We start from the raw sequence: 17183 nt of genomic DNA, 5'->3' as shown, positions 1-17183 counted from the left end.
CTTGTCAATGAATTGCCATCTAATTTTAATTTTCCATGCCATGGAAAGGATTGGCACTCTGGATAATTGGAGAGCTGTCCTGCATTTAAAAAAACCTTCCCGAGTCTTATTTATTGCATATTGCCAAATTTTTGTGGCATTAAATCAATTAATACATTGTTCTTTATGCTTATATATATGTTTTTAGTGTGCTAGTGTTAAATTTTTTAATGTTCCTGAATGCAACTTTTTGCTTGAACTTCATGTTAAAAGATTTTATTTCTAATTTAAAAATTTTATTACAGCGCCGACCCTGGACGAGGTCGATGTCCAAGTCCCAGGGTCCGGTGACAAGGTCCCAAGCGAAACGTCAGGGCCCTGGGACTAGGTTTTAAAAGAACCTCATTCTCATGTAAGCTTCATTTAATTTATGCATTTTATTTTATGTGTTGGTTGTGCATTAGTACTGAAGGCGTAATGAGTACGTTTCCTCAAGCACAGAATTAAAGAATCATAAGTCAAAAGATTAACTACGAAATATTTATTTTAATAAAATAGGATAATTCTGCTTAACTTAAGCATAACAAAAAGTAATAATCTTCACAGACATTAAAACACTGAAGTATTGAAAAGAATAACTTACAGAGAATCATCATCAGTACTAAATATCATCAGGCTTACCTATATTATGCAATAAGAAAAATAAACAGGAATATACTTTGCCATCGTACCTGAAAGAGAAGAAAGTACTACTGGATTAGACCTTTGGCCAGGTACAAGTAGCTAGGGTGAAAATCAAATATACTGCATTGCACACGAGCTTTACTTTCTCTCGCCAATATATACCTTGGCGCACGTTCGTTTCGTATGCCTTTCGAGTTTCATTATGCAAAATACCTAAATTTATGCTAACATTGCCCCTGTTTTGCTAATGAAACTCATACCAATTGTAATTCATTCCTGCAAAACTGAAATTTAGCTTTAGGAATTGGTTTAGTCATAATATCAGCAACCATTTCCTCTGCTGAAAGATAAGCAAGTTTTACTATTCCTTTGTTATTCAAGTCGCGTATATGACGAACTTTTGTATCAATATGTTTTGTGCGTGAACTGAATTTTTCAGATTCTACAAGTCTTATAGTAGACTGATTATCTTCAAATACCTTTATCGGTAGAGTTTGGGGTAGATTGAAATCTTCTGTTAATTTTAATAGCCATAATAGTTCTTGCGTAGCTTGCGATAGTGCAACATATTCAGCTTCTGCTGAGGATAAAGAAACACAAGTTTGTTTTCTTGAAAACCATGAAATACAGTTCCTTCCTAATAAAATAACACTTCCTGATGTAGATTTTCTATCTTCAATATCTTGTCCCCAATCAGCATCTGAATAAACTGTAATATTAGGTTCTTCACTCGACGAAATTTGAAAGGATAGGTTCTTTGTCATGTTTAAGTATCTAATGATTCTTTTAACAGCATTCCAGTCCTTTTGACGTGGATTATTACACCTTCTGCTGAGTATGTGAGTCGAAGCTGTGATATCTGGTCTTGTGATAGACGATATATACAAAAGACTTCCAATAGCTTGGCGAAATTTATCATTTGAAGTTAGGAGATTTTCTTCCTTGTTTAGGTTATAATAGTTCGTTTCCATTGGTGTGCTAGCGTGTTTCGCTTCTTCAAGTTGAAATTGCTTGACAAGTTGATTTATTTTATTTTTCTGTGATAAGAGATAACTTCCATCTTCCTTGCGATTTATTTCCATGCCTAAGAAATATTTAGCTTCACCAAGAATGCGTTATTTGGTAACATTTCTTTAAATCATTAATTGTTTTAAGAATTAGTCCTTCTTCTGTAGAACTTATTAGGATGTCATCAACATACACTATTAAATTAATTCTTTTATCACGAACCACTTTTGTGAAAAGACACGGATCTGCTTTGCTTTGACTGAACCCCAGATTCTTCAGTGTATTTTCAATTTCTGCATTCCAGCACCTAGCTGCTTGTTTGAGACCATAAATCGACTTCTGTAATTTACAAACTTTATGTCTTTCTTCCGGAACCACGAATCCTTCTGGTTGTTCCATATATATTTCTTCATTTAAGTTGCCGTACAAAAAAGCTGTTTTAACATCTAGTTGATGTACCTTGGCATTATTATACGCTGCCCATGCTAAGAAAGCTCTTATCGTAGTGTGTTTCACTACTGGTGAAAAAGTTTCATCATAATCACTGCCGTATTTTTGAGTAAATCCTTTGGCTACTAAGCGTGCTTTGTATTTTATATTTTTACCAGTTTCATCATATTTTGTCTTAAACACCCATTTGCTGCCTACTGCATGTTTTCCTGGTGGTAATTCTGTAAGTTTATAGGTTTCATTTTCTTTAAGAGAATGTATTTCTTCTTGCATAGCCTTGATCCAAGCTTTTTGTTCACGTTTTGGTAAGTTTAGAATTTCTTCAAAGCTTTCTGGATTTTTAATTTTAAGTAAGATTAATTCTTCGTCTTCTGCTTTATAAGAGAATCTTTCCGGTGGGACCCCTTTGGTCTGCTAGAAACCCTTCTTTCTACATTTTTTTCACATTTAATTAACTCTTCGGAACTTTTTGAATCTTCTGTAAAATCATCGCCAAGAGATGTTTCTTCATTATTTTCTTCATCATCTTGCGAGTTATTGAACTGAATTAATTCTAAATCTTCAGCATTATTTTCTGCAAGTTTGTCAGGTAAAGACGCGTTTTCTGAAAATTTAACAGTTCTACTTACTATTATTTTTCTTCCACCTACATAAATCCTGTATCCCTTACTTCGTAAATCGTATCCTACGAATATTCCTTCTTCAGCTCTGTTGTCGAATTTACGCCGTTTTTGTTTGTTCACATAGTAAAATGCTGTACAGCCAAATACTCGTAAGTGACTTAAGTTTGGTTTTCTACCATTCCACAATTCATATGGTGTTCTATCTGTGGCTTTAGTTGGTAACCTATTTTGAAGATATGCAGCAGTAGCTGCTGCTTCAGCCCAGAATCCTTTCAGTAATTTAGAGTTTATTAGCATAGCTTTAGTCATTTCTATTAAAGAGCGATTTTTCCTTTCTGCGACGCCGTTCTGTGCCGGACAATAAGGAACCGAAGTTTGGTGAAAAATGCCGAGTTTCTTTAAATAATTTTCAGTACTTTCGTTACAGTATTCTGTTCCATTGTCGGATCTGAGAACCTTTATTTTCTTTCTAAATTTATTTGTTGTCGATGCAACATACTGTTTAAGTTTCTCGAATACTTCATCTTTTGAAGTAATAAAATAAATTTGAGTATAACGCGAATAGTCATCAATGAAAGTTACAAAATATCTTTTCCCTCCTAAGCTGTTGACTTCAATTGGCCCACACACATCTGTGTGCACTAAATCCAGTGGATTTTTAGATCTAAAACTAGTTTTGGGATAAGGTGTTTCAGTTAGCTTCGCTTTTACACAAGTAGAACATTCCACACTATGAGTGCATTTGCCAAGTTTAATGCCGTCTGCCAAATCATTTTTCTCAAGTGTTTTTATGGCATCTATATTTCTGTGGCCTAATCTTTGATGCCATTTTAGTATACAGTTCATATTTGAACATGAAACATTATTAGCTAAGTATGCTTTCTCATCAATAGGGTTTACGGTCAATTTATATAAACCTTGCTGAGCGTTGCCGTCGGCTACGAGTATATTGTTACGCTTTATGTAACACTTATTACTATCAAATGTAACAATGCAACCTTTATTGGTAACAGATTGAACAGAAAGTAAATTACTATCTAAACCTGGTACATACAATACATTTTCCAATTTTATTTGTGTAACCTGACCCTTTAAGTTTTGAACTTTAAAATAACCTTCACCAATACCATAAGAATTTAATTTAGCACCATTGGCTACAGTTACTATTTGTTTATTAGAGTCATTTAACTGAGAGAAAAATTTTTTATCACTCGTCATATGAGTTGAGGCTCCTGAGTCGATAACCCATTCTTGCGTTTGCGTGTTTTCATGTTTATTTTCCACTTTTAGAACTTGATTAAACTGAATCTGTGTATTTTCAGTTTCTATACTTTTAAGATACTTATTTTCTTTAAGTTTTGTTATGTTTTCTACACTTTGCGTATTTGCTATTTGGCATGCATTACTTTTATAATTTTGAGAATAATTTCTTATTTTACTATTATTTACATCTGTTTTCGGGGAAGTTCTAGCGTTGCGTTTTAAATGAAAACAGTCACTTATCGTTTTAAATGAAAACAGTCACTTATCGTATGATTATTTCTCTTACAATAAGTACAAAATTGTGTAACATACTTTGGTTTATTTTTGCTTTTACTTTTTAAAGCAACTGAATCGTACTTTTGAACTTTCTTAGTTTCCACACGTCTACAATACTCATCTATTAGTTTGTTTTTAACATATTCTAGCGACAATTCAGCTTCCGATTTACTTTCTATTGCAGTTATTAAGGAGTTGTATGAATTTGGTAAAGAACATAGTAGTATTGCTGTTAAGTTATTTTCTTTAATTTCTTCACCTATACTACGCAGCTTTTCAGCCAATTCTAGTACTCCTTTGATATGTTCCTGCATTTTAGAACTTTCATTATATCTAATGGAATATAGTTTTCTAAGAAGAAATAACTTATTTGTTAAATTTAAACATTCATGGACACATTTTAACTTCTGCCAAACTTCTTTTGCAGATTTACTATGTAAAACATGGATAATTTGCGAATCCGAAATGTTTAGACACATTAAAGCTTTAGCTTTACGATCATTCTTTAACCAAATATCAGTATCAGTTTCCGGTTTTTCTTCGAATACAACATCATCTAAACCTTCTTTTATTAGAAGTTGTTTTATTTTAAATTTCCATACTGAATAATTTTCATCTGTTAATTTTTCTATCCAAATTGATTCTTTTAGAATAGACATTATTACTTGTTACAATTATTCTTATAAACTTTGTAACTAGTATTTTCAACAAAGAGTTTTAACACTTTATGCCCCTGGAATCTTACAACATTACAAAATTTCAATTTCTCAGTCTCATAATCACTTGTTGGTTGTGCATTAGCACTGAAGGCGTAATGAGTACGTTTCCTCAAGCACAGAATTAAAGAATCATAAGTCAAAAGATTAACTACGAAATATTTATTTTAATAAAATAGGATAATTCTGCTTAACTTAAGCATAACAAAAAGTAATAATCTTCACAGACATTAAAACACTGAAGTATTGAAAATAATAACTTACAGAGAATCATCATCAGTACTAAATATCATCAGGCTTACCTATATTATGCAATAAGAAAAATAAACAGGAATATACTTTGCCATCGTACCTGAAAGAGAAGAAAGTACTACTGGATTAGACCTTTGGCCAGGTACAAGTAGCTAGGGTGAAAATCAAATATACTGCATTGCACACCAGCTTTACTTTCTCTCGCCAATATATACCTTGGCGCACGTTCGTTTCGTATGCCTTTCGAGTTTCATTATGCAAAATACCTAAATTTATGCTAACATTATGCAATTTTTTCATTATTGCTAAATGGTAATAAACAGTGAATAATTAGGTATATTTGTGACTATTTATTTCTATTTTTTATATCATGTTATGTAGGTAAAATTAACTATAAAGAATGTAAAGAAGTAAAACTAATCGTAATGAAGGATGTCACTTCTGACCTTCATTTAAGTTTTGAAATGGTAATCTATATGGAGCTGTCATAAGGCAATAACTGCCATTTTTCTAATAGTTCAATTTTTAAGCTTCTTGAGCATAGTTAGAGGAACCTGTTAGTAAAAGCAGTGCATCTAACACATTCTAAAGATTTTTAACATGGATTCAAGTTAGGTGAATTGGATGACCAGTTCCTGTGAGCAGTGTTTTTATGTTTGAGGTACTCATTCAGAAATTTTGGTTTATGCGGACATTCATAATTATCCATAAGAATAAATACTGGACAAACTGCTGTAGCATGCAGTCTTGCAGTGGGTTCAATAAAATCTCAGTGCAATGGAACTGATATACTGCACTTCTTGTGCAGATCACACTGCAAGATGTTAAAAGAAAATACGTCCTTCATTATTTACGTTGCTATTACAGGCACAGTGTCGAGTTCCATTCTTCTGAGCACTGTGACACTCACAGGGACAAAATCTCATGATACTGAGGAATACAGTTGTTTGGTTGGATGTTCGATATTACTCTTAATGTTACTAACTCTTAGAAAATAACAGGTAGAAAGACTTACCTTTTAATCGATCTTCTTTCTTCTCCAAAGGCATATCCGGGAGTATTTTTCTTAAGTACATCTGTACACTACTCACAGAATCTGTACACTACTCACAGAGAGGCTTCTAAGATAATAAGATATTTAATTTACAATTACAGAATAAAATATATATATAACACAAAGATAAGGATTACATGTTTCACTCAAACGTCCATCACGAGTTCTCAAAGTTCAACTAAAAAGTTCTGATTTAGTTTTTGCTGCACGCATGCGCAAATCACGTGATTGTCGGTGAGAGTTTAAACATACTTCCACCTTTAAATTTGCTGAAAAATCAAATTTAAAACTGTAACCTTTGAACAGGCTTTACCATTCGACCACTTCTTGTAGTCATCGATGGAATCTTTTCGCGCTTCAGATCTTGAGGCAAGTCATTACGAATATCAGGTTCACAGTAAGTCTCTGGTTCATCAGAAGAGCTGCTTGCCACATTTCTAAATCTAGACTTTTCATGTGATGATGTTATCTCCAAAGGATAGAACGCTTGGTTGGTCGCAAAACTTCTCCAAGCTTAGTCTTGACCTTAACTAAATGCACATGTCCATCTTGGTTACTTTCGCTAATAACCAGTCTGTTCGCTTCTTATTATCATCGCACACTAAAACAAGATCTCCTATTTTCAGAGGTTGTGAAGCTTTTGTATGTTCATAATTTTTAACTGTCCGAGATATTCGATTCGAAATCTTTTACGTAGATCTTGTAAAAGTTTTTGTCGATAAATAAGCCTTTTGTTTAAAGATTTCGCATCTATATTATCCAGATCAGGAACTCCAATTTGTCGAATCTCATGGAGAAACATGGAAGGTGGGATCGGAGATAAATCTTAAACATCTTCCAAGACATACGTCAATGGACGATTATTCATTATTGCTTCACAGTCACACAAAATTGTTATCATTTCTTCATAATTCAGAGATGATCATCCTAAAACTTTGTGAAGTATTCTTTTCAGGACTCCTATTAATCGCTCCCACCATCCTCCCCACCAGGGAGCTGATGGCGGAAGAAATTTCCATGTGATCCTGTGGATACTAGCTTGTTCTAAGATTTTTCCCAATTTAAGCTTTTGAATAATCTATCACTTCCTTTTAAATTTGTTCCGTTGTCGGAATAGACGGTGTGGGGTCTTCCATGTCTAGCAATGAAACGTCTCAGCGCTTGCAGAAAACTTTCAGTTGATAGCGAGAAAATCGATTCCAAATGTACTGCGTGAAAAACAGCACAGGTAAAAATCACTATCCATGATTTTTGATTTCCCTTCAATATCAAAGGTCCAGTCAAGTCAACACCTACAATCTCAAAGACTGCTGCTTCTCTTACTTGATCTTCAGGGAGAGGAGCACTGGGTGTTTTCGAAGAACTAGTATCGAACCTCTGACATACAACACAGCTTCTTATGACTTTCTTGACAGTCTTTCGTGCTTTCAAAATCCAATATTGTTCTCGTAAAGTGGATATTAAAAATTGTACTCCTGCAAGATTGTTCATTTCATGTTTAGCTCTAATTAATTTTACTACAATAGGATGATCTGAAGGAAGAATAATAGGAAATCGAAAATTTTCTGTATTATCTCTTCTCAGAATTCTGGTTTTAACCCTAAGGATTGCGTTAGAATCAATCATTGGTTGAAGCACACGTAATCTTTTGTCATCTGATCCAGAAAATGATTCACTCTGCACTGATCTCAAAAGAGTTAATTCAGCTCCTTTAATTTCTTCCGCTGTAATTGTTCCAAAAGTTCTTTCATTAGGACTTAGTCTGACATTTTTAAAAAAATGGAAGTTCCAAGATATTATCTTTAGAATGGTATTGTATGAAGAAATCTTATCAAAATTAACTTCAGTCATAGCATTCGAATTAATTGCCGAAATTATTGTCTTCTTTCTTTCAGCATTTATATAATGTCAAAATTCAGTACAATTTCAGAGGTAGGCCATTTTTCAGGATCATTTCTCAACCAATCGGGACCCTCCCACCATTTCGATTTGACTAAGGTTTCCGGACTGCATCCTCGGGAAGGGAGGTCCGCTGGATTTAGCATTCCAGGAATATAATTCCAGTCGTTTGGATTAGTTAGAGTATGGATTTCTTTCACTCTGTTGTGAACGAAAACGGCCCAGTTTTCATTCTTTTTTATCCAAAATAATGCATCCATAGAATCACTCCAATAATAAATAGGCAAGCTTTCTAGTCTCAAATCTTCCTTAACATGAAGTGCCAGTCTAGCACCAATCGTACAAGCTAAGAGCTCTAGTCGAGGTATGGAAATCAGCTTGATAGGTGCCACTCTGGATCGAGCTGAGATGAGCTGACGTGTGACGGAATTTTCATTACAGCTTCGCATAAATATGCATGTGGCATAAGCAGATTTACTCGCGTCACAAAACACGTGTAAAGATAAACCAGAAATTCTTTCGAAGGCAGCAAAAATTCTTCTGGGTACAGCTATTTTTTCCAAATTGTGCAATTTATTTTTCCAACTTTCGAATTTGTCAGAAATGCTTTTAGGTAAATTGTTACCCCATGAAATCTTCTGTTTCCAGCATTCTTGAAGCATTAGCTTAGGAAACAGAGTAACAGGAGCTGTAAACCCAATCGGGTCAAAAATCCTGTGTACTATTGACAATATATTCCTTTTGCTGACAGGCTGTTTCGCAGAACTATCTTTAAAGTCACAGGACAAAGTGTCATTTGATAAATTCCATTTCAACCCCAGAACTGATACGGTTTTATCGGAGTCTTCATTGCAAGAATTTCCTTTTAAAGTTTCACCGCTAGGTTCATTGTAACACCATCCCCTTAAATCAAATTTAGCAGTCGACATAATTTCCTTCGACACATTAATGAAAGTGTTAAGTTCTTCAATAGTATCAACGCTGGCCACACAATTGTCGACGTACATTGATTCACTTAATTTCTTAGCTACCTCTTGTTGATGTTCAGGAACATTCTCGAGATGATAATTCAGTGTGGCGGCGAGAAAAAAAAAGGACTGGTATTAACACCAAACACAACGCGCTTATGTCGATATATTTTCAATTTTTCAGAATCTCCTTCCCACCAGAGAAATCTAAGAAAGTCTCTATCTCGAGGACAGACACCTATTTGCAAAAAGGCCTTACGTATATCTGAGATAACCCTGTATTTACCTAGGCGAAATCTGTTTAAAATACTTGGTATTAATTCCAAATAATTTGGGCCCTTTTCTAAACAATCATTTAAAGACATACCATTCCTTTCCTTCGCTGAGGCATCGAACACAGGTCTAATCTTTGTGGTTAAACTTTCCTTAATTACAGCCCTATGTGGTAGGTAATGACAATTTTCGGTTTTCTTATCTTCAACAGATTCTATAATACCTTCTTCAGCCCATTCGTAAAAAATATTTTCATACTCTTTCAGACAGTTTTTTGACTGAAGAGTTTTGGCGCAGGATTTTAACCTTTTCTCTGCTAATAATCTGTTGTCAGGTAAAACCTCATGCCCTTCTATCCAAGGAAGAGAGACCTGATATCTACCGTCACTATCTCTCTTTAATGACTGACGAAAATATGTTTTAGCGATTTCATTAATTTCCTTTCTTGTGTGGGTTGTAGCAGGATCCGTTATTCCTAATGAGTCAAGTCACCATAAATCCGAAATTTTAGCATCATTAACATGAAGTGGCAATACAGTTTTCATTCTGTCAGAGAACTCACGCTTTTCAGTTTTCCCCATCATTGTCCATCCTAATCTAGTGTGTACACATGATAACCCACATTTTAGTTGTCTAACCTTCCCTGTTAGAAGCTTTCTCTCCTGTTAGAAGCCGTTAGAAGCTTTCTTCTGTTAGAAGCTTTTCTGCAGATGTGGCAGCCCTGTTAGAAGCTGCCACATCTGCACCTAAAAGAACATGAATTTCTAAAGGTGATTTTTCATACATCAAATCCACAGATTTATTCTGCATGTCAGTTAAATAAATTCCATGTTTTCGCAGTTCAGTAAGATATGTATCTCTACGAATTTGAGGAATGTCAGTACATATTTTATCCTGATCCCAAACCTGAAAATTACAGTGATAATCACGTTTAAGACTACTCAATCTAATTAAATATTTACTATGAGTTTCTTTCTTTTCAATAACTCCGAACAAACCATGGATTAATTGTTCTTTACCACTGGTTTTATAATTCATTATACTAACTGCATACTGTGAAATGTAGGATTGCCTGGAACCACTATCTATTAAAATTCTCACATATTTTTCGATTCCATCCCAAGTTTTACTACTAAATTTACTAACTGCATGCAAGATTTATTTGTCAGAACACAGTCTTTTTTATTATTTTCATCCCTGATAATGTCTGTAGAATTATTTATGTGAGAGTTACACATTATTGACAAATGAGCTTTACCGCATATGGAACATTTAACTTTGGTCTTCCGGAAGCGACCAAATCTGCAGGCAGTGTTTTAAGCAAAATAGGTGTTAATAAAGCTCCACATGTTTCTGAGGTCATATTTAATGATTTAAGACATCAAATATGTTTTTGTATGTAATTGAATAACTTACAGAAATTTTAAATGTCATTAGAATCCTTTAGAGGTCTTATTTTCAGTAATTTATCTATATGGGAGTTTATCAGTACATCTTTATTTCCAAATCTTTCTGTGAGGAGTTTAACTGAAGTTTCGTAATTTTCTTCAGTTAAATCGAAACCGTCAATGGTGTTATAAGCAGTACCTCCCAAAAAGGATTTCAAATAATTAAATTTGCTTATAGCGTCAAGTGTTTTATTTGGTGTATGGCTGATGAAAAAGTGTTCCAAAATGTCAGCCATTCGCAGCTCTCGTCATAAAACTTTGGAATCGTAAGTTTAGGAAGCTTCACATTATGATTTTCGATTTTAACGTTTTCTATACTTTCACTTAACTGTTCAGTGCTTCTTAACACACTAAATTTTTGTTGTTCTATATTAATTTCTTTCAATTTTTTGTTAGCTTTTTATTTAAATGTAGTTATTCTTTCACGATATTCGTCAACACCATTTAATTCCTGGTCTAGATCCTTTATGTCTATTAATTTTTCTATAGCGGCATCTATTTGTTTTAACTCATTCAATTTTTTATTTAAGAGTTCTAAGGAAATTTCTAGTTCCTCTGCATTCACTTCTGTTTTTGATAATTCAGTTTCGATTCGGCCAATTAATTTTGTAACAGCAGCTCTTATGTGGCCGCGTTTCCTTTTCAGTGTATCGATGAATTTCGTCATTGTTTAATATATATTCAATAATTCAACAAGTATAAACAATTCACTTTCATCCTGGCAGGGATGCCAAAAAATGTATAATTCTTAGAAAATAAAAGGTAAAAGACTTACCTTTTAATCGATCTTCTTTCTTCTCCAAAGGCATATCCGGGAGTATTTTTCGTAAGTACATCTGTACACTACTCGCAGAAAGAGAGGCTTCTAAGATAATAAGATATTTAATTTACAATAACAGAATAAAATATATATATAACACAAAGATAAGGATTACGTGTTTCACTCAAACATCCATCACGAGTTCTCAAAGTTCAACTAAAAAGTTCTGATTTAGTTTTTGCTGCTCGCATGCGCAAATCACTTGGTTGTCGGTGAGAGTTTCAACACTAACAGAGGCTGTTTGAAGTCTTTAACGTGAATTTGCAATATTTTTTACAATAATTCCAAATTCGTCATAGTTTAAAGTGTTGGCTTTATTTTCTGTTTAACACAATAAGTGAAGTAGATGAAAATAATTCATTCATGTCATGTTCATTTTTGCTGCTCGCTTATTTTTAATGATCAGCAAACTAATGCTTTTAGATAAATGTGAAAACAATTGCATTGAGAAAATTATTTCTGTACACTGATAAATGTACAGAAGTACAGCAAAGTTTATAAATTAGTGGATGAGTGTTGATCAGTATTTAATATCTGATAACTGAAACACGGTCAGAAAATTGCACGAGGCAAAATGGCTAAAATTTTGAATTTTTATTTTAGATGCCAAGAAAAGAACAAAGTATATTTGATGTGTTGTAACACATAAGATTGCAAACTGTGTGAATGTGAACACATAAGATTGCAAACTAAATGAGGTACTATACGAAGTCAAGAAATAATGGTGGGGGCCTTGTGATGATCATTTGATTTCATTGCAAAAATGTTTATTGATCATGGATTGTTTCAGTTTTACCGAGGGCCTCAATAATTTTGTTAGCATGACTGCTGCTACAGTAATATAATACATCTTAAGTACGAAGTTGATGGCTTAAAATTAGTTCATGTTGATTGGTCATTGATTGTTTCAGTTTTATCAAGGGCCTCAATAATTTTGTTAGCGTGACTGCTGGTACAGTAATATAGTACATCTTAACTACCAAGTTTCTAGTTTAAAATTAGTTCATTTCTAGGACATAAGTAAATATAATGTGATGTAAAAACTAGCATCTGAATTAAAGATATCAATTTTTTATATAGGCACTTGACAAAATCAGGTGTGGAAGTCTCATTCCAAACAAGGAGGATAGAACATTGACCATCACTGACACCGGTATTAGTATGACCAAAGACAACTGTAAACAACTTAGGGAGGACTGTCAAATTTGGTACCAAAGCATTTATGGAAGCACTGCAGGCTGGTGCTGATATCTCTATGATTGGACAGTTTGGCATAGGTTTCTACTCTGCTCAGTTGCAGACATCAGTGTCTGTAACATCAGAGTATAACGAGGATGATAACTTGGGAATCATCAGCTGGTGGATCTCTCATTTTTCGACCTGACCATGGTAAGTTATTTAGTGGCAAATTGCAGTATTAATTATAATATGTTAAGTTTATAGTTTAAAATTAATTCATTGGAAGGTATAAATAAATATAATGTGATGTAAAAACTAGCATCTGAATTAAAGATATCAATTTTTTTATTTAGGCACTTCGCAAAATCAGGTATGAAAGTGTGACAGATCTTAGCAAATTGGACGGCTGTAAAAATCTGTACATTAAAATCATCCTGAACAAAGAGGATAGAACCTTGACCATCATTGACACTGGTATTGGTATGACCAATGTAGATCTGGTAAACTTGGTGATTTGGTAAACAACAGATCTCCCAGTTTTTAATTTTTTAGTAAGGAAAATATTTTCCTATTATAAAATTGCAAGAAATTGTACCCTGAAAAGAGCACTAAACTCTATTTAATTATTCCTTTCCACACACCAAATGATGCACAATTTTTTATGAACAAAAGTGCTAATTGTGCAAATTGACAACCATAGTGATAACTCAATGATACATTTCAAAATGTAGAATTTATTCATCATTGGTTTTTATTCACATTGAACATTTGTACATATAGTTAGCTACTTATCCATTTTTAATCCTTTTAGGTGCATTCTTATCAAAAATTATAAATACCTGCGTAAATTGGTTCATGAAATGTATGAACAAAATAAATAATAATGCTTAATTAAGCATGAACAAAAGTAAGAAATTATCACATGATGGCAGTAAATTGGTGAAGCTCAGCTCAGTTTTACTGTTGTTACAGTAAGCACCACAGATGTTAACAAGTATTTTACATGGAAGTTGGGAATCCTTTGGATCCAAAGGGGCCCACAGAAGACATTTCTCCACTATCCAGCAGGAATGGATTAGATTCTGCAATCATTAGTATTATTATTGAGGAAAATTTTGGAAGTTCCTATGAAATCCAGACTGAGAAGGAAATTAATACAGGCAATAATTCTGCTCTCTAAAAATTAAGCTTTTGCTATTTTTACCCAATAAAAGATGTTAGTATTGAGGATTCCCTCCCAATTCTATTCCAAATGCTTGTAACAGTCATTAGTTTATCCTGAATTTTAGAGATCTGTCTGTTTGTCCTGTGTATGATTATGTGATGTGCTCAGTTTAAAAAAAAAAAAAAAAAAAAAAAAAAATAGAATCTCTTTAAATAACTAGAACAGATAATTCTCATTCACATGCAGGGAGGTAAAAAAACACAAAACATGAACTTTATGGTATGTATTAATAAGAATAAAATGCCTTATAAGAATATTGCATTTCATTAGTCCTGAAACTACAGCCACAATGAATTCATGCAGTGGCTTACACTTGTTTTAAATATTTATATTTACTTTCCTAAACAGGCCTACAAAATGTTAAAGAAATAAATGATTCATTTTCAACACATATAATATTGCTTATTTCTGTCGCACACTGCTTATTGTTATAAATAATAAAAGATTTTTTTAAATTGTATAATTTATTAAAGATATAATTTAAATGTCTGGGCATTGGTGGATGCATTTTACGTTTAAGAAAAATGTATAAATAAAAGACTAATTAGTTGCATATATTTTAGCTAAAATTGCACTTTTGAGTATGCTCTGGCATGAGGTTCATTTTTTCTATCCATTGAAAATTATTTTTCAAGAATTGTATTCTTTCTTCATTCTGTTTCGCAACTCATTTTACATGTTGCGTAAGTGTTTACATGTTGGGCAACTTGTTTAAGTGCACAGAATATGGAGGAATTTTGCTAACATGTGTGTAATTCTATATATGCAGTTCTATAAATGAGCACATAGAACTTTTATTTGGATATTTAACCTGGAAGAATTTTTGAGTTGTGCAGTTATTTTTAGGTCTTCATTAGGAAAATTTTCTATTTTCATATTGTTATTCATATTTGTATGTTCATATTGTTGCGTGGGTATGGGTTCGTTAGGAATTGAATACACAAGTCCGATGAAAATTGAATAAGATTTATTATTATCACAAAAAAATGCTTAATTTTCCTCAGATATTCATTCAGTATAACAATATCTCACAGTAGTTATCTTTTTAACTACTCAAATGTTTTAGAGAACATAATTCAAAACAACTAAAGAAAGCTAATCCACGAATTTGCTACAGTCAACAAGAGCAGTTTACTAAACAAACTCTTAAAGCAACAACAAACAAACTAAAATCACCATGAAATGAGAGGTTTTCCTCCTTTTTATAAGATTTTCAATCACACGCGAGAACTTTCTGGAACTTTCAAAATCAAAAAGAGCTATTTATTTATTAAATGTTAAATGCACATGCTCTTGTATTTTTAATTTTCTGGCTTAGCTTTCCTTTAATACTCATCACGTGCTACACTGCACGAGGAATAAAACAATTTAATTTATAATTTAACTAACATTAGCTATTTAAATACCAAATCCATAACACTATATATTGTATTATTCATTTAAGAAACTTTTGCATTTTGTATATCCATAGTGTTTGTTAGGAAAATTTAAGTTTTTTAATTTGGAGGCAGTAAAAGATACCCAAACAATTATGCCTCCACCATTCGGCAACAAAAGTATCTTTGTTGAATCTAAATGTATTAAATGTTGAGGAATTTGTAGATATTGCATAATGCATAACATTTTGAATTTATTTTGCTGCAGCATCATACAGGTTATGGTACATTACAAAGTGCAAGACCTGGATTTGTCATAATTTCGAGCATTCTAGATTTGAGATTTTTCTCAATATTACATCATCAGTTTAAATCTGATAAGATGATATGTATGAATTATAAAACTGAAAATATGAAATAGTGATTTATGAAATAATCTAAAAATTTGTGACCTAAAGATGATTAATTAATTCATTAATATGACCTTAAGAGCACAAAAAGACGCTTTATTAAATTAAATTTTTTTTGCATGTTTTGCATAAAAATACAAGTGATATAAAAACATAATGAAAGGAAATATAAAAAAAATCTGAAAGCTTTCAGATTTTACATTATGGCCCAAAAGGCATTTTTTTAATGTTTTGTGTGTTACCTTTACACACATTTATTAAATATCATGTTCTCCACACTTGAATCAGAAATGTTAGTTCGGCAGCAAATATCACAAAATAATTTTAAAATGATCATATCTTCAGAATTTCGGACATACAGTCTCGCACACTGGAGATAGATTTTTTTTTTCTTTTTCTGTACAATGTTGCTATTGCTCGTTTTGAAATCTTTGACTTTGTTAATCAAAAATTCATTAAAGTTTTGCAAAGTATATAATAAAATAGAATAATAAAACAAATTCCAAATTTGGGCTCTCAGTTTTTAATTTTATTATTGGGTTTTGTTATTTTCATGTTGGGGTGGAAACATATGTTATTCAAAATTTGATGGCTCTAGGTACTGTTGTTTTATCACAATGTGAGAAACATACATACATGTCATTTTCTTTATTATTGTTAGTGATATTTTTTGGATTTAGTGCCATACTATCAATTGGGTTATGCATTAGTTAATTTATGATTGGGATATTGTCATCATAATGGAAAACTTTTATTATATTATCTTCATTTATTACTTCTTCCCAAATTCCATTAATTTGTTTTTTTGGCGGTATCTGAAAGCCTTCAAATTTTCAACTGTCATTATAAGGCTTAAGTAGCTTATGCTATTGGCGGTATATCATGAATGTGGCTACTAAAGACATGTTCTGCTAAAGACATGTTCTGCTAAAGACTTCTATCCTGTGTTGTCGAAGCCTGAATTATACTAGTTCAGTATTCATCAATTGGGACGTTCTTATCACAGTCAAAAACTTCTGTGATGTCATCTTTACTTATTTTTCTTTGCAATATTTAAAACCGTCAAATTCGTGATACTTATCATGAAGTTTAGTTATCATATATACTATTAGCATTGTATCATGGGAATGGTGATTAAAGAGATGCTGTTCTGCTAAATTTTGTCTTGCTTCTATCACATGCTGACAAAGAGTCCAGTTACTTGTTTCCTTACGTCTATTTCCCACACATGATTTATCTTAGCTCCGATCAAATAAATTCTCACATGTACTTTTCTAAGG

General features: G+C 32.7%; 1 protein-coding gene across 2 annotated transcripts in view; it reads left to right on the top strand.

Annotated features, from left to right (window-relative positions):
* Positions 1-284: 284 nt before the first annotated feature.
* Positions 285-17183, top strand: part of LOC146996621 (uncharacterized) — an 89282-nt gene continuing 72383 nt past the window's right edge. The window contains exons 1-3 of one of the 2 annotated variants that reach the window (XR_015042356.1): positions 285-391; positions 12794-13102; positions 13246-13443. Coding sequence is in view for 1 of the 2 variants with exons in the window: in XM_085821298.1 (XP_085677424.1) it covers positions 13100-13102; positions 13246-13366 (124 nt within the window). In the remaining variant the exon portion in view is untranslated. The remainder of the gene's footprint in view (positions 392-12793; positions 13103-13245; positions 13444-17183) is intronic. The other variant, XM_085821298.1, reaches the window with a different exon arrangement.

This window comes from Stegodyphus dumicola, chromosome 7 (assembly GCF_044657685.1).
Source record: "Stegodyphus dumicola isolate Sdum_Otavi_A_Nest chromosome 7, ASM4465768v1".
In the NCBI taxonomy this organism is placed as follows: domain Eukaryota; kingdom Metazoa; phylum Arthropoda; class Arachnida; order Araneae; family Eresidae; genus Stegodyphus; species Stegodyphus dumicola.
The sequence above is the reverse complement of the archived record's forward strand: the minus strand, read 5'-3'. Positions and strand labels throughout refer to the sequence as shown.